The 24,606-nt window shown below is 40.1% G+C and overlaps 2 protein-coding genes across 7 annotated transcripts; one reads left to right on the forward strand and one right to left on the reverse strand.

Annotated features, from left to right (window-relative positions):
- Positions 1-2,638, reverse strand: LOC146462144 (uncharacterized). The gene is made up of 2 exons (XM_085086026.1): positions 1,576-2,638; positions 1-923 (listed from the first exon to the last, which is right to left on the reverse strand). Exons 1-2 carry the CDS (start codon positions 1,703-1,705, stop codon positions 559-561), a joined length of 495 nt encoding a protein of 164 aa, XP_084942152.1. The 5' UTR covers positions 1,706-2,638; the 3' UTR covers positions 1-558.
- Positions 2,639-8,018: 5,380 nt separating this feature from the next.
- Positions 8,019-24,009, forward strand: LOC146462145 (metabotropic glutamate receptor-like). Of its 6 annotated transcripts, XM_085086016.1 has the most exons (5): positions 8,019-8,122; positions 8,388-8,463; positions 14,806-14,877; positions 17,164-18,536; positions 20,473-24,009. In XM_085086016.1, the coding sequence occupies exons 4-5, from the start codon at positions 17,283-17,285 to the stop codon at positions 22,051-22,053; spliced, it is 2,835 nt and encodes a 944-aa protein (XP_084942142.1). In that variant the 5' UTR covers positions 8,019-8,122; positions 8,388-8,463; positions 14,806-14,877; positions 17,164-17,282; the 3' UTR covers positions 22,054-24,009. The 6 variants fall into 6 exon arrangements, with proteins under 6 accessions (XP_084942142.1, XP_084942144.1, XP_084942141.1 ...); XM_085086018.1 differs by lacking the exon at positions 14,806-14,877; XM_085086015.1 differs by lacking the exons at positions 8,019-8,122; positions 8,388-8,463 and adding an exon at positions 11,864-11,995.
- The last annotated feature ends 597 nt before the right edge of the window (positions 24,010-24,606 follow it).

A 24,606-nucleotide genomic window follows, 5' to 3' on the forward strand; every position in this document is an offset into this window, starting at 1 on the left:
TGAAAAGTAGTTTCCTGTTTATTTATTTATCAAGATATATAGCTACTTGTGGACTAAATGCATGTAACTACCAAGTCTGTAAATAAATGTATACGACGAAGCCTTTTGCCGTTTCAAATACTCTAATCAGTATTGCCTACGTGTAATCGTTCCAATATTGGTCTCTCGAGAAAATGTGTACTACATAAAAGGAACTGTTACTCTAACAATAAAATAATGACAGTAATAGACTAGTTGTGTAGCCATTTGTATCATCATTTGCTAAATGTTCAGTGTTTGAGTCTTTACGTCTTTGAATATATTTAATCTATTTACAACAGAGTAAAAACGCCTACGCGTTGTCAATTGTTCAGTGACTACAGTCCAAGCCGGGAGAACTTTTCTCCGCTCAGACTATAATAGGATCCCAGATTGACCAAGAATAACGCACAATTTATTGAGTATTATACACAAGTACAAACAGGAGACAACGTTGTTGCCATATTGCTTGTCGCGCCAGCAGATTTCTTCGTTTCGGTCATGCTAAGTTCCTAGGAATGTGTTTTTCTCCTGCCTCTCTCATGGATCTTGCCCGTTAGCAGCCTTTCTTGCCTTTGCTTGCTCCTCTCGTAATTTTCTCTCGCAACAGTCTTGAAAGCATTGCTTTTGTCCTCGGCCCTTGGACTTGCACAGAATTAGGCGCTTACGGAAACCAAAGGACAAGTGAAGTGTATTGGCGGCGTCCATCCTGTTTGCCTGTCCGTTTCTGGGCGGCTTTAGTTTCAGTCGATGGCTGGCAGACGTATGGTATTCTAATCCTTGTGCTAGAGCCTCGAGTTTACATGTGTACATGGCAGGATAGGAGAGGCGAACAGCTTTTCGCCCAAGCCTGCAACAAAGCGTCGAACGATGGCAAGCTCGTGTTGGCAACACTGTGGCAGCTTCTGTTTTGAAATAAAAAAGGCAATATAATTATAATAATCATTATCGGTTTAATAAGGCTAGTAGATTATTCGATTAGTTAGTTTAAGGAATTTAAGAAAATCACAAGTGGGAATGAATAGAAACGAAGCGAGCCAAGAGGGATTGTAATGTTACTGGCACGCTGTAGATTTGGACCATCTTATGGACGTGACTCAACTCACACAGAGATTTAATCTATCAAGTTTTCTCCGAGTACTGGAATTAATAAAATCCCAGCGATTTCTTGTCGTTTTTGGGAGCAGAACCTTTCGCTAGAACTCGAACCTGGTAAAAAAGATTTTACATGTAACAATCAGGTGGAATATCGCTTTGAAGAATATCGAGTCGTATATAATTCACGTGTTTTCGCTGATTACTCCACGATAAACTGAATCGACTGAAAATGTCTCAACCAAACAAGAAGTCTAGACGTTTATTCTGATCAAGAATTATTCAGATTTCATCATCACGTCTAACTTTCCTCCCCGTCTGTTTGACTCGCTAATATTATTCAATAACATTTCCTAACTACGTCGTGTTTTCAACAACTTTATATTGCTTTCCACGATGCAAAAACGCGTTTTACCTGGTGAAGAAAACAGGCATGCAAAAACAGATGAAACCGACCGTTACCTGGGTCTCGTCCTGTCGTAGGATCAACAACAACATTGACGTTGTTTTGCGTGGAGTTATTTCCATAGCCCGTAGCGGCAACCACGAATAAACTCACCAACGCAATCAGTGTAGGACTGGCTAGGTCCATGGCAAGCTTCACATCACTTACTTGGCTTCAGATCGGTCAACAACTACAGCTATACTGCAGCCAACTCACGACACGCACAGCAGTGTGTTCAAGGAACTTCAGCCAAGATTCAAGGGTCAACTGAAACAATTTGATGACTTCTTAGACCTCAGTTCTCTGATATGTCTCTCCTGTTAAGCATGTGACACAAAGCAGGGGCGTTGAAATGTCCAAATATCTCAGAGGCCTCACAAATGGAGAGCCGTTGAAATAAATACGCTGCTCTAAAACCTCGACCTTTTGAGCGCTTTAAGTCTCTGTGGCACGGTGTGATCTTATATATTGGCAGAGGTACGATGATGTGATGTTGATGAGCTGTTTTCGAGAGTGATTTGTGGGGGATTAAGCCAAGAAACGAAAACTCCCGATTGACAGCTGGTAGTCAACGCCGCGCCAACAGGCCCTCTCTCGATCTTGTAATCTCCCGCGCGCGCGCGCCGTTATCAGACTTCCCGTGTTCACCGGAGAAACTGAACGGTATGCATACGTCTAGTGCCACAGAAGCGCTGTTGCATGACTCGACGTGACTGACTACGGAAATCGTAATCTCCAGCTCCCCTTAGTTAACACACGTTTTGCTAGGCTGTAGATAGTAGGATTATGTGTAAGGCCGAATGACGTAAAAAACGAAAAAAATCCTTTTCATCTGCAGACTCAACACAGCCCAAAGCGTCCACAAACAAATTTAGATCTATGGTAACAGAACATGTCATCCGTAAACTGCGAAATATATTGATCCAGCCTTTTGTTTTGAGTTTCAAATCGTTCCGGCTGGTGATAAGGAACATTGGATCCGTGTATAGGATTGCTCCACCTCAACAAATAGCTACGAACCGGCTGGGTTGCTGAAAGATCCAATTGCAAGCCAAGGCAAGGACGATTTGTAGATCGACATCATCATTGAATACAGGGACGAGGGTATAAATAAAGTGTCACTGGGAAATATGAGCAATAGCGGCATAAGTTTCATTATTGGCCGTCTGTTTAGACGTGCGCCATTTACAGAGACAATGGATCGCGTTGTATGGAATTCAATTTGCATTGTACGGAATTCAATTAAATCGTTCCAAAACAAAAGCCTTGATCTATGGACTGCTGTCGCTGACATATTCAAACAATTAATACCCTAAATAATTGCCCAATTCCTGCTGAATTTACATAATGTAGCAAATATCGCCAACTCGCGCATTCCCAGTTGAAGTTATTTGAACATTTTAATGACCCTAATTTGAAGGTGTGAAAATCTACTTAATCGATGAGTCAGTAGGTGTTATTAGTGTAACTGTGCACCGCGGGAGCTTTTCAAGAGTAGAAATGTGACAGCTTAATGTACCCCTGCATCGGAGATTCTCGAAATACTTGAGATATTTATGTCAACACATCCTTGTGTATCGTGCACGATAGAAATGTACTGTTACATTATACGTCACAGGGCAATATCTCGGAGGGTAGGGGGAGGGACAGTCCTATATAACCTTTAGTAGGGTATAGTTTGTTCAGTAGTTTTGGTCCAGGTATCGTTTGGCCTTCAGGTCTGGAATTGGGTTTGGTTTTCAAAGGGAGCTTAAGAGCAAGCTAACGTACTTATCTCTTAGCTAGAGTGGACTTCAATTTAGAATAAACTGCAAAGGACAGCTAACGAAAATGCTGTTAGTATACTAATCAGCCAAAAATAGACATAAGTAACTCAAATAGCCTTGCAGTTATTTCAGTTACTTATGTTTATTTTTGGTTTTCGATAGGCTGTCGAAAGTAATTTTGCGCCTGCTTTTTTTTTCCCTTTGGTTTTGCTTTACTACGCTCTGTGATTGGATGGTAAAACTCCCGCCAATCTCTCAACCAACGAGAAGCAAAACCACACTGGTCATTCGTGAGATGCTCGCACGCGTTACGTGCATTTGCTTTAAATTACGTGCATTTGCTTTAAATTCTGATTGGCTTGTTGTGCTGTGTGCTATTTGCGTCTGTTGCAATTGTGATTGGTCAGACCCAAAGTTTGGTTTTGGTTTTCTGAAGACCGTTTTAACCACCTCATGATAACTAGAGCCAGAAAAACCAGAAACATCTTTTGATTTGACTATGCGATTTTGCGCTTCAGGAGTGAAAGAGCTTAGTAGAAAGCAAGTCTAAAGAGGGGTTTGGAATTTGGTGAAGATTTATAGAACCGGACGGCACATCAGTCCCCAGCAAAATTTACAAGGGGTAACTCTACCCTCCCCGGACGGGGAACAATAAATCCTGCGATGCCGGATAACAATCCGTTCTTAAGAGAATTAAGGGCGGTGCCTCCTAATGAGGAGGTATTTTTGCACAGTTTATAACTATGTGGGAAAAGTCGTTCATAGCAAGTGCTATTAAAATCTAACAACAAAATTGGGATAACTACGCATTTTTCAGGGATAATTAGGCAGCAATTATTCCAAAAAGCTCTAAATTACATATCAACAGTGTACAGCATATTTTTCCAAAGTTGAAGCTTAATTATCTCTGAAAAATGCATGGTTATACTCCCATTTTCTTTTTGGATTTCAATAACACTCGCCTAAGATTTCCCATGATGCGCAGAACGTATGCGCGGTAGCAAACGGAGGCACCATCCGCTTCAAGTCACCGTGTGATTTTCTTTTTATTATATAGACAAGTCTGATAGTTTCTTCTCACGTTTAATATTTTTAATTTTTCCCTCCAATACTGAATGTCTTTTGACCTCGACAGTGATCAGTCCAATTAAACCATTGTAAGCTAATTTTAGTTGATGTGCAGCTCAATCGATCGAGAGGAGGAGCTGATAATACGCGGTCCAGGAGCCATGGGCTCCTGTCGTTCGTGTTGAAACTAATACGCCTATTCATTCATTAACACTGCATTAACCACAGACGTCTGGCATTTATGGTATGTTTGGATGAACGCCTCGTTGCTTGTCAATTTGCGCAAAATTCCATACCACTGGAGTAACTTACAAGGGCAGGAGACAAGGGTCGTCACTTTGTTTGTTGTGTAAAAATACTTGTGGTAGATTTTAAACAATGAATCATGCCCCGTGCGCGTGTACGTGAGAGTTGAAACTGATCCTTGGAATGTTGAACTTTGTGAAGTGTGTCCTATTTTAGGTCCCGGGGCATGCTTTTCACACTTGCTGCTCGAGGGAGTTGTCTGGTACAAAAACGGGCTGCACCCACCCCACCGCCCTATCCAACCCCCACCTCACCCGCCTTAGAACCATGTTTTCCATTATACTGGGAAAAGAAAGAAATGGTACTGGTCTCAGTTTTAAGAGTTACTCGAGGTTTTGACTTCCCTTGTTTCAGAGACGTTACGTTTCAGTGCTCCAAATCCCGGTATAGGTCGAGGAGAACGATGCTCAGTACGAAAATATTAGAAACAATTACCTTTTATTGAAAACTGTGTGTTTGGGACTCTCAGTTTATAGATTCGTGCCGGGAGAAGTTTTCATTAGAGTATAATATTAAGAGCTTGAGTATTCTCAGCTGACGTGGTTAAAATATGGATTTTATGTTGGAGTTGCATGAACAATATGTTACAAGTGAGGCTTCCAGTTTTTGTTGTTTCAAATGTTTCTGGCGTACCGAGAAATCAGATTAATTTTCAAGTGTTTTGATTGGCGAAAAGAACATTCAATCGTGTCCGCCATTAATAAAACATATACTATTGAAATGGTTTCAGTTTTCGCTAAACTGAGTATCGCTCCATGAGACGTTAATTGTTGTATAGCGGCGTCAGTACAGAAAGGAACTTAAAAGTTATCACGCTATCTTGCACTTCTAGTGTTCAATTCGAAATGCTCTTCTCTATGCTTTCACGCGTACAACAAGGAACTATCGCAACTCGACATTTTTTTCTCTCTAGACAGGTGTAGAAATGGTTAAAATACTTCATAGAGATGCTGGGTTTGAGATGGTGAAGAGCTTGGGTTGGCCGTGAACCCGGCAATAAACTGAGCCGTCCTTGCAGGGGTGACTAGTAACACTCAGAGTTGCTTCATGCTTCAGTAGCAGAGGAAGTTGTGCACCATTGAAATCGTTAAGAGTTCCTTCTACATTGAAGGAAGGAAGTTCTTAGAAGACAATGTTCAGCAAAATTCCTTGATGTCAGCGGACCGCCGGAGGGCAGAATTCGAATGTAAAACTGCACTAGAAAACCTAGCCAGCGTGAAGTACGCCGGACAGGTTGTCTAGTGTCCTTTGTTTTAGCTCTTTTCGTGCGGCGGTCACTGACCACGAGGAATTTTGCTCAACATTGTCGAGTACTGATAAATTCCTTCCTTCAATGCTGAGGAGGATTTCAGTGATACATAACTTCCTCTGTTACTATAGCATAATATAATCGAATATTTATACAGGATAACCCTTCAGTGTAGAACGGGGTTCTGAAAACTTACAACTAAGAATAACTAAAATATGTAAAAGCAAAACGTGCTCTAAGTTAGAATTACAGTAGAAATTTACAGGTAATAATCGGCTTTCCTAGATAATACTCTAGAATTAATGTTTCTCAAACTTAAAGGCAATGAATTAAATATCGAGGCACCTAAAAAATAAAAACTGCGGCTGGCAAAATCCAGTTTGACCTTGGGCAGTTTTTATAAAGCAACTCTGAGCGAAGTGTCTGATTGTTGCCATGGAAAGAGACAATAATAATACTAATAATAATGATGATGATGATGATGATGATGATGATGATGATGATGATTATGATGATGATGATGATGATGATGATGATGATGATAAAAACTGCAACTTTATTGTAGATGACCAGCGCCAATCTTTAAAGGCCTTTAGATGATACAACTTAAGACTGTTGCATGCAAGTTTTGTGGCGCACACTACTCGCGTTAGGCAAAAACTCTCGTCATCCAACATCCTCGCCTACGATTGTCGTAGGATTTTAAAAACCTATTTCAAAATCCTACGACATTTTACGTGTCGTATATGACAAGTTGTAAGTTTGATTCACTATACATGAAACAATTCGTATCGTAAGCTTGTCGTCAACATGTCTCATACAACAAATTCGACCGTCTAATTTGGCCTTATAGGTTAAACGAAATCCCGGCGATAGGGTCAGGTATTCCATGCTAGTTATTGCATACTACGTTCAGAAAGCGTGTTCAGTGGGCTATTATGCTCGTAAAACTATCCTTTACAAGAACACTGATTCGCGTAAAAACTTGCATGAAGCCCTCGATCTCCTTTCATGTACTCAGTCCATGTACTGGTATGCTATTCAGAGAATGTGAAGTCCCAAACGACATCTTTTTACGCACATTAAAAAAAAAAACAATTTAAGTTTAAGTTTTAAGTTTTGACGCCAAACCGTTTTCAGGTCTAAAGAAATGCACTCCTTCAAGTTGGTAGCCATGTTGCGTTCCCAGACCTCCCACAACTTTAAAAGCACGGGCTGAGGCACCGATAAAGATCGAGAAAATGTCCATTTTCGCAGGTTAATGGCAATTTCATCAGTAACATCACGTCTGTACTTTTAGTTTTTATTTTACTAGCTTCATTTAACACCTAGACTGCATCTGATAACAGTCAATTGTAATTTTTATATATCACAGTTAGCATTGAAATTTCGGGCTTTATAACGGCTTAACACTAAAAATATATGGCCCATATGCACTTCCAGTAAACCCCATCTAGGCCCTCTAACAAGCCTACGTTCGGAAATATGGTGTTTTGGCGCCTTTCCACAACCGGGCTAACCGAGTGTATTCAGGAGACGCATTAATTATCATTAATTATCATTAATTATCATTGATTAAAAGGAAACCAAATAAATCAATTAAACCCCATCTAGGCCCTCTAACAAGCCTATGTTCGGAAAGATGGTGTTCTGGCGCCTTTCCACAACCGGGCTAACCGACTGTATTTAGGAGACGCATTAATTATCATTAATTATCATTGATTAAAAGGAAACCAAATAAATCATTTAGAATAAACTCATGCAAACACACTTCGTTTTAAAAGTTGCATCTGTTAAAAATAATGCGATCCATAAAAAAATATCACGCATATCATTGCTGTGAGGGCACCGGGCGGAAAACAGAACCCAAGATTAACCTGGAATGAAGTCAAAACGACAAAGTTAAATCCCAACGGTCAACATCAAACGAAATCGTTAAATCTTTCTGGGAACTGAAATATATCGCTTCTTTTTTTTTTTTCGACTAATGAGGACAGGAGCTCCGGTTTACACGCGGTTTTTTTTCCTATAAATTATGCATGTAGTACATTTGTGGCGAACACATTAGTTTTCGGTTTCAGACAGTTGAGCTCGGTGTAGAAAGCAATTGGTCTTGCACATCCTTCGAGACAGCTTCAGCTATCAGTCGTTCCCGGCTTCATTTTGGCCGTTTAGGTATGATTATTTAGCCATTTTTTTTTTCATGATTGGTCCTTTGGGTCCAATACTATCATGTTCACGAATCGGTTGTTTGTCACACCGAGAAAAAAAATTTCCACCCCATGTGGGGTCGATTTATTCATTGTATTAGAGAAACTATATTTCGTGTTCTTGATTGAAATGAAAAATGTATTACAGCAGAAAAAACGCCTATTATGCGGGCTGGGTTTTTTTCATTTATTACTATAGCGTTAATTGTCTTAATTATTTTTTTCTGAAGTCAAGAAAACGTTGCGGCCATGAAAAATGTCGCCGGGAACTAATGACGATTTTGGAACTGAATACAACGCATTGTGGTGAGTAAGCTTGAAGTAATTACCTACACGACTGGTTATTCAGTTACAATGGCATTATATAGCTTCTTAAGAACAACCCTCGGAAATAAATTCACTCACTATTTTGTTATTTAATATTTTTTTGTTAATTCTTCGGCGTTTCTGAAGATTTCTCATAACTACACGATTAAAATTCAAGCACTTAGTAATCATATTCTGATGTTTATATTTTTGATGTTCAAAAAAAGACAAAACAAAACTGAAGAAGGAAACGAAAACGGTATCAATATATATATATTTAGTATTTTGTTTATCACCAAACTGCTCTGGTAGAAACGTTGAATTGATTTTTTCGTTGAATACTTTGCAATATCTCACTGTCGCTTCTAACACCTGTCGCTAGTTCCAGCTACACCGCTGACCACTCGCACCAAGTAATCAAATTATCGGACATTAAAGGAAAATACAACTTCTGTTTGTTTAGAATGATCTTGAAAATGATCTCGAAAAACACATTGTAGTCGTGAATCTTATCGCAAAATAAATGATTAAAGTTAAAGAAATATTTTTTTTTTTTCAAATAAAAGCTAAACTAAACTCACAATGCGAATATAACAATATCGTTGGGCTGATTCTCTTTCCTGAAATCTTCAAATTAATTTTGAGAAAGGGAACTGTCGTGATGCGATCAGTTTTTTCCTTCGATAATTTCAGTGTTTTTATCATGCATGCCAAAAGCAGTCTTTGGTACACCAAGATAAAAAGCGATGTTCCGGAAAAAAATGTCAATAATTTGCGGTGCGGAAGTATATTTTCTGTTTTTCAATAATATACCTTATCTTATATAGCAATGAAGATGATATGCTTGCAATATGGCGGTAGTTCATGGTCACGGTATCGCCAACAATAACAATGCAAACGTCGTAGGCCTGTCGGACACATAAAGAGAGTTAAAAAAAAAAACTAATGAAATTCACTGGAAGGCTTCCTTGTCTGCGCGATAAAAATCTCCTTTAATACTTTCATCTTGATTAATATTAATGATAAACCGTGGTGTATTTTAATTCGATTTTGGCTTGGATTTTGAGTTAGGTTTTTATCCAGTCGAATGAGTTTTTTCTTCCAGTTTAATTACTTGGGGGCACGAGACCAGAAGTCTAAAAAAGGCCAGCGTTCGAATTCTTTTTCGTGTCGCGAATTTACACAGGTACCACAAGCCTTATGAGTCTTGGTACTGATAATCTTTGTGTAAGAGTGAAATGCTTCTTTCTTCTTTGCTACATTGGGCGGACTGTAGCTTCAAATCCAACGGCACAAATGGAGGCTAACTTGAGCCTCTTGCTCTCAGCTATTATAAATCTCATTCAATTTCGTTAACATTCAAACCGACTTCCTCCCTTTAAATGATAGAAAGGAGATGTAGTTTAAGAAGCCTAAACTTAGATCGTCTTAACAACGACTTGGTTTACTTTACTGGACCGTTGACCGTTGCCTTCTAAATTCGCCGAGAAACCGCAATTCTAAGCCGCGAGTGTTATTTTCTAGCGGTCTTAATTCTCACAAAACAGTAGTCACTTGAAATGCTGAAAACATTTTTCTTCCTGATCAATTCGCTACCAATTGTCCAATCATTTTTTCAGCGTATTGGCAACAAATCCGTCTTAGACTTGCTCATAATTCAAACTCAAAATGTAGCAGGGTCATTCTGAATGGTTCATTTCGGAGAAACCTGTCGGTGGTCTCAGAAATTTAAATTGAATTACGAAGAAAAACTAGCATTTTCTTTGGTTTAATACCATCTAAAACTTTTTTAAATGACGTTAACCCTATCCAGACACGCGGGGAAGGAATTATGCTCCGGCGGCGACCTTGAACATGAGCAACTTATTTAATATTCGTGCGTGAACTCCGTAAAAAAAAACTTGGTGACTTTTCAGACATTTATCTGGGAACCATTACAACCAATTATTGGCAGAGCTTTTTTTTTTTTTTTTAGTACTAACAGTAAATGGAAAATCTCATTTTTAAATGAAGAAAAATTACTGAATTGTCTTACGGTAACGTTTATGTTTTTAGCTAATGATAGTGATCCTTTAGTGGTTTTGATTAGTTTCGTTTAATTTTGGCGCTTTCCTGAAGGTTTGGGGTAATGCAAAAATTCCAAGAAGGTGGATCCAACTTGGCAATCTTGACGCAATTCCCACGTGAGCGTCATCAATTCTCGTTGCGGACTTCAAAGGAAACATTTTTGGATGTACTATCAATACTTCAAGTGTCATTGTCATAGCTTTAATAGTGCCCCCACCCACCTCCCAGAGACGAAAAAAGTGCGGTCTAGATAGGGTTAAGGGAGAGAAACAAATCCAGCTTGAATTCCTTGTAAACCCAACCGTACGTCGAAAATTCCGAGAACTGGGATCTCTTCCCTAAACTTTACTGGGAGTATGGCTGAAGCCCACTAAAATTGAGCAACTGCTACTCGATAATGAACAGCTTGTACGTTGCAGTCCCTAATACAGTAAAGACCCAAATTAATATAGCAAGTTTTAGCTCACACCTGTTCTGTAATATTCACTGATCATAGGCCTCCAACAGGAACTCAGTTTGTCAGTCAAATGACTTTATGTTGTCTCATTCAAATTTGCTACCAAAATACTTCGTGGACACGTTTTTGCCACCTGTCATGTCTACAACTAAAACTTGATTTTTGAGGGTGATTTGGAAAGAGAAAAAAAAAACATGTTGGGCAAGCATGATGGAATTCCCTGCCTGGGTTTGTACTTTGATGATATCTGCAGAATTGTTTGGTATATTGAATATTTCTTGTATCTCATCAAACAGATCTCCAGATATCATCAAAGGCCGTGGCAGGGAATTCCCCCAGGTTCGGCCAATTTATATGTTTCTGCGAATTCGCTTAACTTACACGTACAAGAAACAATCTGTTTGAAAAGGCTACCACTGTCAGTGGTTCATTATCATGGACGAAACGAGAACTTCGCTACAATCGCGCTTTCGTTAATTAGTTTAGCATACTGAAGCAGCATTTACTCCCTCGATTCGTCAATTTTAATTAAACGTCACTTGTCTGAAACCATTGTCACTGAAGAGCTGAGGAGGGGGGAGGGGAGGGAAAAAGCCAGGCTGAGTACTCATTTTCAAGTAAGCTCAATGAAGGCAAATGCGCCCTGGCAAGGAAAAGTATTCGAGCCGCTTGATCCCAAATGTGATTTTTCTTAGCATTTGGTATGAAAATTCGAGAAAATGCTGGAAGGATATCATGAAATGCACAGTACAAACTCGACCCATTGATTTCCGACAAGGCATGATAAGGGAAGTTATCAATTGTTTACCTATCGTTATCCAACGGGCTCCGATGATTGGCTCCCAGTACATTTTTGGCGTGTTTTAGTGATGGGGTTTCGAGAGCTGCTTTCGACCTTGATGAGTCAAAACAAAGGGTGACACGATAACCCAAACCAAACTGGCTGGCTTGTTAGGCAAATCTTCGTGGACGAATGCATGTTTGTCAGCGTGGATCTTTCGCTGAAAGGTAAGGATTCATACCCTGCCGTTGAAATAATCAGCCTTGCTGTGCTCACAGTGTAGTACGAAACGTGTGTTAAAAGTAGCATCCGTTCTAGTTTGGGCTAAGTCCAAAAATTTAACTGTAGGACAATCAGTCATGTCACGCGAAATTACATGCTTCTCAGTTTGGTCCAACTGTTGGGCACATATGATTAGCCAAAAGATGTTTCTTCTGGTTTCTACAGCAAAGGATATATTGGGTGTAAGCTTAATGCGATTTTAGTAAGCACTAACAGAGCCGCGCATATTGTCGAACGGTCACGGTCATTTAATAATTTCCCAGACCACTGTACTTGCTCCTGTTGTGTGAACAGATGGATTTTCATTTCTGTCCCTCGATGATTTACACTTATTCAATTATACAACAAGAAGTGTTTACTTTGGCGTCAAAATATTGGCTAAGTTTCCGAGTCCTCTGGGCCCAGCTGGCAGATCATTTTAGCCCAAACGTTCGTTCAAGCAACGTCCATATAAATACAGAACAGTGATTAATAGCTACACGAGTCTGCTGTGTCAAATGAAGCTGACCTGGCCTTTTAGCTCCCTGCAAAGATAACTTGAAAGCATTTTAGCCAGTCTGTTGTGCTTTGTACTACATTTTCTGCGGAAAATGTGGTTTGTTTAGTCCAGTCGGCGGCAAACTTAAGCCGGCTATAAACTATACAGCTTAATTAAGAGGTTTTACTATTTTATTTTGATGGTTTTAAGAGGATTTTCTTAAGGAGTATTAGTTTTGAAGTGCATTTATTTCAAGCACAGAAATATAATCCCATATCTTTTTGGATCTTCAGTAAGGAGAACTGAACCAATTTCTTAGCCTAGTGCAAAAACATATCACTTTCATCGAACGAATAAAATTAGCATGCGCTTCAAGAATTCTTTCCTTTGACATTCTTAATGACATGTTCCGTGATCGAAAGCCAAATTCTCCAAGAATGATACGGATATTGTTACACATACAAAGAGCCGGCTAACTTCTGAGAAAAAAAGTTAAAGCCTAGTTTTCACTAGCGACGCAAGTACAGGCGCAAGTACAAACAAAATCATAGGAGATTAATGACAAGTGAAAACGAACGTGACGCAAGCACAAGAAAAAGAAACAACTTTGATCCTTGTGCTTATGTTTGCGTCGAAGCCGTTTTCACGGTGAAATAAGCACTCTTATGCTTGCTCCTGTGTTTGCGTCGCTAGTGAAAACCAGGCTTAAGATTTGCGATCACCGTTAAAGCCCTCAATGACTTTATTCCTCTGTGCCATTGCCCATTGCTAAAGTCTTGGCTTATTATCATCCTTCCCGAACCCTTTGATGTTTGGTACTGTTGTTAAAAAATTAAACTTATTAAAACAAAAACAAAAACAAAACCAAAAACGTAAAGTTCAATCTTAAAGCTGTGGTGGGCGATTATTTGCTGTTGTCACCCCCATCCTTGTTATGGAATTCTCTCCCAGACATATTTTAAACCTGAACTGAAAACGCGTCTTTTTAGGACGCAGTTGGTGGATGATTAAAAGAGATATATTTCTATCTTCATATACAAACAATGTTAGTTGTAAAGCGCTGATGAACCACTGGGAAACAATTCTCTTTAAGTCAGCGTTGTCATCATCATCATCATCATCATCATCATCATCATCATCCTCATCCTTATTATTATTATTGTTATTATTATTATTATTATTATTATTATTATTATTATTATTTTAATTTTGTATCACTGAGCGACGCTTGTTTTGTTATTATAACGAGTTAAACTTACATTGGCATCATAGTATAAAAGAGAATTAACAACTGCATTAATTTTGCAAATACCGTAAAAGCCTTATGGGCTGGCGTACGGAGGGGGGAGGATCATATTAGCTTTGGAGGGGGGTGGTTTAATAAATAAGGGTTGGGTTTAGTTCAAATCATGAGTTTCAATTCAGCTTTTCCAGAATTCCACCCAACTAACTGAAACATTACATTAATGGCTGGTGTATCAGAAGTAAAATGTCACTTTTACCTTACGACAACAATACTTTAGTTGCATATATTGTCGATAGGGTTTGACTAAACTAGCCGATGTTGTGACAATTCCTAGCTACCCCTAGAGTTTTGTGGTGTTTCTCTTGTGTTTTCTGTCATGGGAGGGGGGGGGGGGGGGTATTTGAGCCCAGTTTACGGCAGCCGTGACGTTCTTATTGTATTTAAAAATACAACATCATTATCGATGTTTGGGTGGCATTTCTTTCCTTGTGATGTATTATTTAAACTTACAATAGCGTAACAAAATTACTTACTCATTCTACAAAAACCCAGACCTACAACTAAATAGATGGCCAATTTTTCACCACAATATGAAATCTGGTTTCTTCCTTGGACACTAGTCAAACTTATTCCATTGAATTGCATTACGCATTCTTACTGCGCATAATTTCTTGCGTCATTAGCGCAAGCTTGGCGCATAGGAAGTTTTCCTGTTGAAGCTAAGCTCAGCCAATTATTAAATGGTCACTTTCTCATAAACGAGCACCGTAGCGTATCCTTTTACCCCGTTATTTTAAGTCAGCTTTTAGCCTCCCCCTGTTAAAAAGTTTTAATTTAGAAAAATTTACGACAAAATAACAGTTTACTGATTGCAGAAACACGACCTTTCCCATCACTTGCGGTCATAAGATGGGGGCGGGGGGAGGGGGGGAGGGGGGTGAAGTTTCGAATTGATCAGCACATTAAAATCTTTCATTTTACGTGTGCGCTCAGAGTATTAACGCTGCTAAATCAAACAATCTTTCATCTAGTCTCTGATGTTGAACGATTGCAGTCAATATAAACAGCGGAGGGTCAACTTGCGTACCGTGACCAGTCCTTCGGTATGTAGCGCATGTTAATCTGTTTCGAACTAAGCCATTAACATGAGGGAACGGTAGAAACTGCTGTTGGGAGATGATAAGCGAAGCAAGTAGATGCATTTTGTAACGATTCTTTGCGTGTTGCGATTTAAACCCAAGTGCAATTTAGAAACAGTCTTTGTGCCTTTGTATTACGTAACAATCAAGTCTCTGCTCTCTTGCCATTTAGCTGAAATGCTGTGCATGATCAACCGATCGTCAAATTTCTGATGCATTCACTAGTTCTGGTGGTGATTATGCCAGCTTTTCAGTCGCTAAGCAAGTAGTTTTAATTTCATTTCATTTCTTTGCTGGCAGTCAACCTTTTTTTTTAATTCAAGAGTTACAAACATGCACTTTCAAGGGCACTTGTTGATTCAGGCTATCGCCAGTGCCGACTGACAACCAACAAAAGCTACATTGTCATATTTCTGCCTTTCTGTTTGTCTAATGTTGTCGCTTTGAGCTTTAGCAAGGTGATCTTCCAAAGCATGTAACGTGGTTATGATTTTTAAATCATGTGAATAAAACCCTGAATATCACCATTTATAAGGACGTTTCTATTCTTTGCTGCTTTTCAAAGGGAAAAGTAGAAAATAATGTACGCCATGTTAGGACATGAAAAAGAACACTAGTTCAACCAGACTGATTTTTCTTTTTTTTTTAAATAGACCACGCCTCTTTCTTGATTTATGGATAAGGTAACGAACTCAGAGAGAGTTGTTCGGCAGTAAATCATTAATGTGACATTGTGCAACTGCAGAAAAGCGCATCAAACCTAGAAACCATTACTCAAGTTTGACTAGGTTAGTAGTGTTGCCGGTTCTTTTCAACCGTTAGTGCTAATTTTAATTACTTGTCTTGGGTAAACAGCTATTTAAGTAACGTTTCATTTTGAACTGAAGCCCAATTACTGTGTTTGTTAGTGTGGTTCAAAATACTGAATCAATTGATGGAATCCTAAAGCGTGACCAGTGATTCTTTATTGTGGTTACGTTTTTATCCATAGTATACGAGGTGGTTTGAAGTTTTGAATCTGCATATGCAAGATGATGCTAGTTTTAAGTCTGTTGGTCGAAGTCCTGAAGTGTGACCATTCAAAAGAATGCCATTTCTGAGATAAACTCTCATTTGATTATGTTAATTTATTATTTTTTTATTGTGGACTTGAAGACTCTTGGGAGTGAAGAGACCAATTACCAAAGAAAAGCTTTCTTTTGTGTGTTGTTGTAACCCTGTCTGCGCCTATAGAGCAACGAACAAAGGAACACAGCTACTCGCAAGCCAAGGCTTTGTTACGAGTAAATATTTAGAGACATTCTCGGCTCTCGGCTCGATGCTGCAATGTTTTTGATTCTGTCTCTCCAACAGACTTTGTAAAGTCCGCAATCAAAATAATCGATTATGGAAGTGAAACTAGATTGAGTCATGCGAGAAAAATATTGACGACAATTGGCTTTGAGGCCCATATGGTTGACATAACCCATTACACTTGAATCGAGTCTAGTCATGAATCTTGCCCTCTCAATTCTTTATTTATTTTTGTTTTGACATAATCCTATTCGTTCATGCACTCTGCGGTCACAAAGAGCCTCAGCGTTTTTTTATGTCAAACACACAGCGAGATACACAGCCAGATAGCAATGAATTCAGCGGGCGCTTGAGAGAACAAACCATCTTGAACCGATGTGAGTCGCCTGGTCTGCTCTCATAATCTCAAAGCCCATTTCACGTTTCTGAAATCGCGTGCCACAAAACACAAGGCAAACAAAAATAGAGTGAAAAGATGTTAGTTTTCATGTCGGATTTTAAAAAATAAATGAGCGGCTGCCCACAGGTCTTTCGAAGTAAGGTGCGCTTATGATAATTGCTTTTATTATGTTTGTTTTGGGTTAAATGCAAATTGTTCTTGAACTAAGTACTCTCCGGTTGTAAAAAGAAGTGACAAATCATTTGGGTGTAAAGAAACTAGGGATTAACAATGAACTACGCTCCTCTTTAACACTGTACAAGCATACTGAATAATCCGAGTTATTTCTGTGCTATGGTGCTCATATAATATCCATCTTATTTTAGATCAGCTGACCTTGAGGTATGTTTGAATTCTTTACGACAAAGATTACCCAAACAACAACTTCAAACCATCCAGGATCAATTTCAACGTTCGACCTAATCACCGGAATTGTTTAGCGATTGTCTTTAGACTGAGTAAATCATAAAGTTGTTCGCTGTCATTTATAGCCGTTTTTCTTTATTTTGATTCCGCAGGTCCCGACAAGTCTAGCCGCGGTGTGTGTACGTGGAGTCTGGTCTAAATTATAGTATTTTTTTTCTCAAGCGTCGAAGAGACAGAGCCTGTTTCCTTCGCCTGCAAGAAAAAAAAAATCATGGACCTGTGTGTTACAAGTGTTTCTTTCCTCGCACTTTTTCTTTGCTTCCTCCTACAAGCTGTAAATACTGTGTCAGCAGGTGGATCTTTAAAAATCAACGGCGATGCGATAATAGGTGGTCTCGTCTCCGTGCACGAGAAAGGGAAGGATAGCGCGTGTGTTAAACCGAACTTCGACGGTATCTTGACTGTAGAAGCCATTTTGTTTGCGTTAAAGGAAATCAATAGCCAAAATCACATTGAGCTTAAATCGACTCTAGGATGCGATATAAAGGACACCTGTCCTCGACCCGAAAAAGCTGCGTTGGATCTGACGGTGAACTCGAATAGACCGAAGAACCAGCTCCTAGCTGCAGCGGTGGGTAACCTCCCACTGAAGCAGCCGAAGTATTACGCGGCGCTATTGCTCCTGTTCAGCACTCTAACGCCGCACATGAGTTGTATCTCTTCAACGTACCAAGTCAAGAACAAACCGGACCTGATCTCGCAAACTGAGTTTATTTTTCATGCTGTTGCCAGAGACAGAACCAATTTAAAAGCGATTGTGGATCTCGCCGTGCGTTATAACTGGACTTACGCCGGGGTTGTTTACGATGATAGCGATGAAGGGAGATACAAAGCGAACTTATTTCAGCAGGAGTCGGCCAAGAAGTTCGTTTGCGTCGCTAGGAAATACTCGCTACCAACCAACGCAACCTTAGCGCAAATCCAGAAATTTATAACATCTCTGAAGGCAGAGAAGAATTTTTCTGTCATTGTAATGTTGACATCGAAGAGCATGTTCAAGGGAATTATTGATGAGGCATTCAAGCAGAAAATTAGCGATCTTACGTGGATCGTGAGCGATGCGTCTTGGGATGATAAAGCCAAGTTTTCAAACGACAATACCGCGGCTCAAGGGATGCTAAAAGTTGGAACTTCAGCCTCGATCGTCGACTTTAAGGCATTCTTGCACGAACTGCTCACTTCTCCTCAACGGAATAAATGGATCATGGAGATGGTAGCCTCAGAGGGTTCGGTTTCTACGCCCTCGAATGATGAATCCACTGTTGTAACAACGAGTGCTCCCACTCAGGCTCCCCCTGCCACCACCGCTCAAGAGCGGAATGCATCGTCAAACTCCAACTTAACCACTAATACGTCACCAACGACCGCCCCTTCTTCAGCATCACTCCCTACTACCTCTGCATCGCCAAGCACGCCGCAGTGTAGTGATCCACCGTGTGGTGTAAACAAGACCAAGCTAGAGCAGGTAAAACACTCATCGATACCTACAATCTTGGACAGCATAAAAAAGGGAAATTAAGCCCACTCCTCCTCACCCAAAATCAACGAGAAATTCGTGCGGAAATTACCAAAACGTGTCATTTTCCTGTCGTTGAAATGCAGTGAGGGGTGGTCTTAATATTTCATTTAAATTGTCCAAGATTGTAGGGCCAAAAGTAGGAGCCAATTTCGAAATTTTGAAGGCAGTGTTGTGAGGGAAATATTATGGAAGGTTTTCCTTCACGCAGCCTCGTTCCCAGGTTTTTTCCATCATAATTTACAAAAGAAAAGCCCTGGCCCCGGTTCCTGGAAAGCCGATTAGCGCTAATCGAGGATTAAATCGCCTTAACCTAGGAATAACATTTATCCCTCGATTAGTTTCTGTTCCTGAAAGCCCGATTAGTACTATCCAAGGGATAAACTAAGGGTTAAATTTAACACACCTAGCGAGGTCGATTAACTCACTAATCGGGGAATAAAGTTGATCAAAACAAACAAAATGGCAGACTTACTAATCCCGGTAATTCCTCCAAAAATACGCGAAAGAAAGTTTCGTCAGCACGAAATTTTTCTTGAGAACATTTCAGACGAGGAACTTCGAAGCAGATACAGATTTGGCCGAGATTCCATTGACTTTCTCACGGAAATCCTTGAAAACAATCTGCAGCGACAGACAAAGAGAAGCCATGCGCTGTTGCCGACACAACAAATTCTTGTAGCGTTGCGTTTCTTTGCGAGCGGCAGCTTTCTACAACTCATCGGTGACACCGTCGGCCTTCCGAAATCCTCCGTCTCAAGGGCGGTAAAAGATATCCCGCTTTCTTGTTGGTAACATTATTTGTAAACTTTAACTGGATTATATCAAGATTTTTCCGCACACTTTAGTAATGACAGACATTTCGCTGATAGAAAATTTGATTTTCTTTTCCTCTCGGCCTTAATCTCAATTTCATTTTCCGCCATTTTCCTTTCCTTCACTTTTTCTCCCGCGCGAAATGGAAATGTCTCGCGCCAGATATTCGAGAAACTGGTCAATCCGGTTTGAACCGTCACTAATCCAGGATTAGTTAATCAAGGGATAAATCTGCTTTCAGGAACGTTCTTTTATTCCTAGATTAGTTATCCTAAGAATAAAAAATTTAATCGCCGTTTAACCGTTAATCGGGGGATAGTTTAATCGGCTTTCCAGGAACCGGGGCCAGGAGACGAGAATGCGTTTCATGGAAAGTACGGTTGTTTTAACTGAGTAAGCAAAACAGAGACGTACCAAAGAGGCTAGTTGTTTCAAATCAAACTGAATTTCAATTTAATTAGACTTTTTAATAGTCCTTCACTTCTACTTCAAGAAAACAATCGTGAGCTAGCCTTGGGAACAAGTCTAAAACACAACTTATATGTGTAATAGTCATTTCACGAACGACAATAGTGGGAAATAATGTCTCGTCAACTGTTAAGTAGATCACATTTTGCGAGGAAAAATATAATTTCACGTTTCGGGCCAGAAAAGCAACATTTTACCCCTCAGCTTGCAAAATAGCCTCCATCACTCTTGGAGTATTCCTCGGTAGCCTTCACTTCTTATAAGTTCGATTTTCACTGGACTCTGATAACCTGTAGTTCCACTGTGTGTCCAGCAGCATTGTTTTGTTGTTCGTTCTTTTGTCTTCTCGACCAATAATGTAAGACGTTGGAAACGGTGCAGATCGCCCCCGGTAGGCCAGGTTCATAAATTCTAGGCCTGACTACTTTTCCCTCCCCCCTCTCACTCCCATTCCAAGGTGAGTATGGTGGGGTATTCATTCAGTCATTAATTAATTCATTCGTGCGTTCGTTCGTTCGTTCGTTCGTTCATTTATTCATTCATTCGTTCGTTTTCTTGTTTATTTATTTATTAATTCATTTATTCATGCTTGTTGTTTTAGGTCGTTAGTACGTTAAAGTCCATGGCAGATAGTGCTACTTGCACTATCGACTCGATTTTTGCCGTGGCTCACGCCTTGGCCAAAAGAGAAGACTGTAAGAGCAACTGTCCGGAAGATCACGACTTTTACAAATATATCCAAACCGTGAATTTCAAGAGCCTTAGCGGGCACCAGATTAGCTTCGACGACAAAAGAAACCTCTACGAAACAATTTACAAGATCTGGAGTCTCCAGAAAACTGTAAATAGTTCTGCAGCATCAGCCAACGAACGGTCGAAACTTCAGTTGTCTTCGATTGGGAGCTGGAAGCAATCAGGGAATGGCACCCCAAAGCTGACTTTACGGCCCTCAAAAGAAATCAAGTGGAACACAGAGGAGGACAAGATACCGATATCCATCTGCCACGAGCCTTGTAATCCTGGGACCTACAAAACATCGAAGAAAAATCCATGGGAAGCTGAGTGCTGCTGGCACTGCTTGAAGTGCGGAGAGAATTCCGTCAGCAGAATGAAAGATTCGTTGGCTTGCAAAGCATGCCCAGACGGTTACGCAGCAAGTAGTGCACAGGACGACTGTATTAAGCAATTTGAAGATTACGCTTACTGGAGCGATGCTGGCAGTCTCGTGATGTTGTTTCTGTTGGTGGCTGGAATATGCTTCAGTATTTACGTCGCGGTAGTGCTCTTCAAGAACAGAGAAACACCAGTTATGCGTCGAGCCAAGAATGCTCTGCTCCTCATGTTACCATTTGTGATTCTCCTCTTTCTGATTCCCATGCCCCTCCTCAGCAAGCCCAGCGACTCTTCCTGTGAAGGCTATCGAGCCTTCTTCACCTTAGCTCTCTGTATTCCTTTGTCCGCCTTGATGGCCAAGAGCATCTTTGTTGACAACCTCTTCTACGACGCTGACGGTCAAGTCAAAGAATGCTGGGGCAATCGCATCTGCACTCCGCGTATCACAGTTGCCGCAGGAACGGTCGTGGTCCACGTGATTGTGATAATCGTCATGGCAATGGTTCTTCCAAACGAGATTCTGCGCTTCCCAACTGATGATCCCTTCACTGTGTACATCGAGTGTTCATTCCACACTGGGTTCGGTTTCTTGTTTACCATTTTTTACATCATGTTCATGGGGACTATGTACACAATTCTGTCAATGAGTGAGGAAATCACCCCAGAAAATGACATGGAAGTACGTTGGACATCCCTTTGCATGTTTAATTGGTACGTCATTTGTTTCTTCTACGTGGCTGTCGGCCATGGAGTGGTCGGCAAGGGGAAGATTTGGGGCTTAGCATTCGTGGATTTTCTGTTCGCAGTCAACATTCTGGCCTGCATATATCTCCCCAAGTGGTACGTCATCGTGTTCCAGCCAGAAAAGAATCAAGCCGATGTGTCCCCCTGGAGCATCTACGTCAAGACGCAGGAAAAAGCCTCAGTTCGCCTTTCAGAGGAGGAGTCACCTATGATGCCAAAAAGAGGCAACCTAGCCAGCACGGCCAAGGAGTCTGGGAAGGTCAAGGACCGCGGGGACCCGGACAAGAGTGAATCACGAGAACTCATGAACGACACGGATGTGTGACACTCACTTGGATTCTGACGTCATTGCCGGTCGAAGACTGGGTACGCTTTTTAGTTTGGTATGCGCTTCTTGGCGGTAAGACTTCAAAAGACTTTAAACTGTTGTTATAAGAAAGCAGAAACAAAAACGTTTACGCCAAGAGTTTGACGATGATCTACTCTTGGTTACTGAGTGACAATGTAGTCGTTGGTTGTAGCAAAAGTCATGCAAAAGTAAAGTATTCCATTATTATATTATCAGGACAAATCCACAAGAAATGATCTTTGACCAACATAAATTCAAAGGAAATACTGTGGCAAGGGTATGTTGATATATGCTTGTGGTGTCCTCGCGGTATGTTCTGATAAGACGGCGCAAATCGGGAACTCTTCGCCTCATAGGGGATTTCCAATTATAATGAAAGCCGAAATTTCTCAAACGTTTAAAAATCGTTTGGCTTTAAAATGAAAATTTTCGAGGTTGAAATCTTTAAAATTAACTGCGTTTTGAGTTTGGTCAGTCAATGGATCCCGGTGGAGAGTAATCAAACTAATCGAAACGTTGTTCACTTTAAAAGGTTTTAACCTCGAAAAATCCCTTTAATTTTTGAAAGTGTAGATGATGAGAGGTGAAAGTTTAAAAAATACTACTATTCATTCAGTTACATCAACTATTTTTGCCATGTACCCAGTGTCACTTCTCTCGATTTGCTTCAGTGCTGCCAGTGCACAATGCTAAAGAAACAAATTGAGTTTCCTTTTATGTCCGAAAGCGAAATTGCTTAAACGATTTGTATTTACTGTAAGCTTTGTCAAAGGTTTTTGTAATACCTACCGGCAAAAGCAGTTTAAATATATGTTTAAGCAGATATATTTTTGAGTATATATGATAAAAGGATCCCTAGGTACATAAATTGGTTTATTGATACTACGACTTTTTGGCCATTTTTCTTTGCACGTCAGTTTCGTATTACGCGTTGTGCATTCCGCGCTCCTGCTGGAAAGGACTATTCCTGATTATGTCAAATATATAACGGCCTCATCTAATTAATGTCACGTTAGATGCCGAGTTAGCCAGTGAACCACACCTTCAAATGGAAACTTTGATAACACAACCCAGGCCACGTGAATGTGGCCTGCAAATTCATTATATACCATCTTCATTGATAAGATTCCACCGTAAGGGAAAAGATGGCGATTGTAGATCTTACCACTGAATACCATGCGAACCTAACACAGCCAAACAGGCACACAGAAAGCTATATTTCTGGCGAAATCCGTCCCTAAACTAACAACATTGTGTATGCCACTTTTGAAATTTTATAACTTTTATGTGCGTTTTTATGAGCGTTTTTAGGGTTTTCATACGCTTAGAGTTATGGGCAAATTTACCAGTCGCCATCTTTTTCGGTAAGGGGGATTGTCTGGAACTTAACCCTAATATCAAAGAAAAAATTCTCCAATCTTGTCCCCATACTTTTTGTATAAAAATAGTGGGGAGAAGTTATTAAAATATCAAAAAAAATTCACCTTGGGTGATAATATCCCTAATTCTCATGACCTCAGGGGTTGAATAAGCTTTGATGTTACAAGGAGAAATTTGATGCTGATCACTGTTAGGGCTTAAAGGATTAAATAGACCTGAACAAATGATTTTCAACACTTTCGATATCTTAGTTAGGTCAGAAAAGGGCGCATTAGGTAATTATTTTTCGCGGACAGCAACTTAAAAATTAAGCCTGAACCATGGCTAAAGAACTATAGAAAAGTTTGTTTGAAATTTATATCTCAGTGAAAATCGACCTGACTTTTCTGTCAGTGTAAAGAACAAGCGTTTAGTTAGGTCTCGTATTAAAAGTGGGCAACTGAGAAATTTGCCCTCCAAATAGATAATAGTTATAGTCACTTTGAAAACCATGGACCTGTTTTGAGAATTGTTATATAATTCATAAATAATATTTAATCAGCTCTTGGTTTTTATGAAGTCAATTATTCATCAGCCAACAGAATCCACCATCCGTGCAGCGGTGCTGCATCTTTTGATCGCAGGCTCACATCTTGAAATGCGCATGCGTGATGTTGATTTGAGCAAGGGACGGATATTTTTCTGACTGTGGACAGGATGTGTGAACCACAGGGGGAAAGCTGCGTTTCTCTTTTATGAAACGGACGGATTTGTGAAGGACTTTCCGTCCCAAGCTTTATGGCTGGAAGAAATGAACGGATTCCGCCCCACTTACTCAACGCAAATCGATCCTTATTGTTTTTTCCTGATTGTCTTTTGGCGTGCACGCAAGGTTGCGTGGGAATGGGGGACGTGATTGTTCCATATATATAGTGGCCGGCTATGTGGGCCGGAAGAGACATTTCTCACACCCCGCAGTATGAGAATGGGTAACAAAACTTCAAATTTTAAAGGGTCTCAAAAATAGACTTTGCCTCAAGTATTAGTAAAGAACAACAAAATCTAAGCTGAAATTCTTGGCAGAGCTACAGCTGGAGTAATTTTAAAGTCTCTGGCTAATCGTTGGTGCAATAAAAGGTACAATTGTTTAGTTTTGATGTATGTGAAGGA

Source organism: Pavona decussata, unplaced genomic scaffold (assembly GCF_977016875.1).
Source record: "Pavona decussata unplaced genomic scaffold, jaPavDecu1.1 SCAFFOLD_191, whole genome shotgun sequence".
Taxonomy (NCBI): domain Eukaryota; kingdom Metazoa; phylum Cnidaria; class Anthozoa; order Scleractinia; family Agariciidae; genus Pavona; species Pavona decussata.

Coding starts and splice junctions, on each gene's coding strand:
- LOC146462144 (XM_085086026.1), bottom strand. CDS start 1,705: ATGGACCTAGCCAGTCCTACACTGATTGCGTTGGTGAGTTTATTCGTG. Junction 924..1,575: donor TACGACAGGACGAGACCCAG/GTAACGGTCGGT, acceptor ATTTCAAAACAG/AAGCTGCCACAGTGTTGCCA.
- LOC146462145 (XM_085086016.1), top strand. CDS start 17,283: ATGGACCTGTGTGTTACAAGTGTTTCTTTCCTCGCACTTTTTCTTTGC. Junction 18,537..20,472: donor ACAAGACCAAGCTAGAGCAG/GTAAAACACTCA, acceptor TTGTTGTTTTAG/GTCGTTAGTACGTTAAAGTC.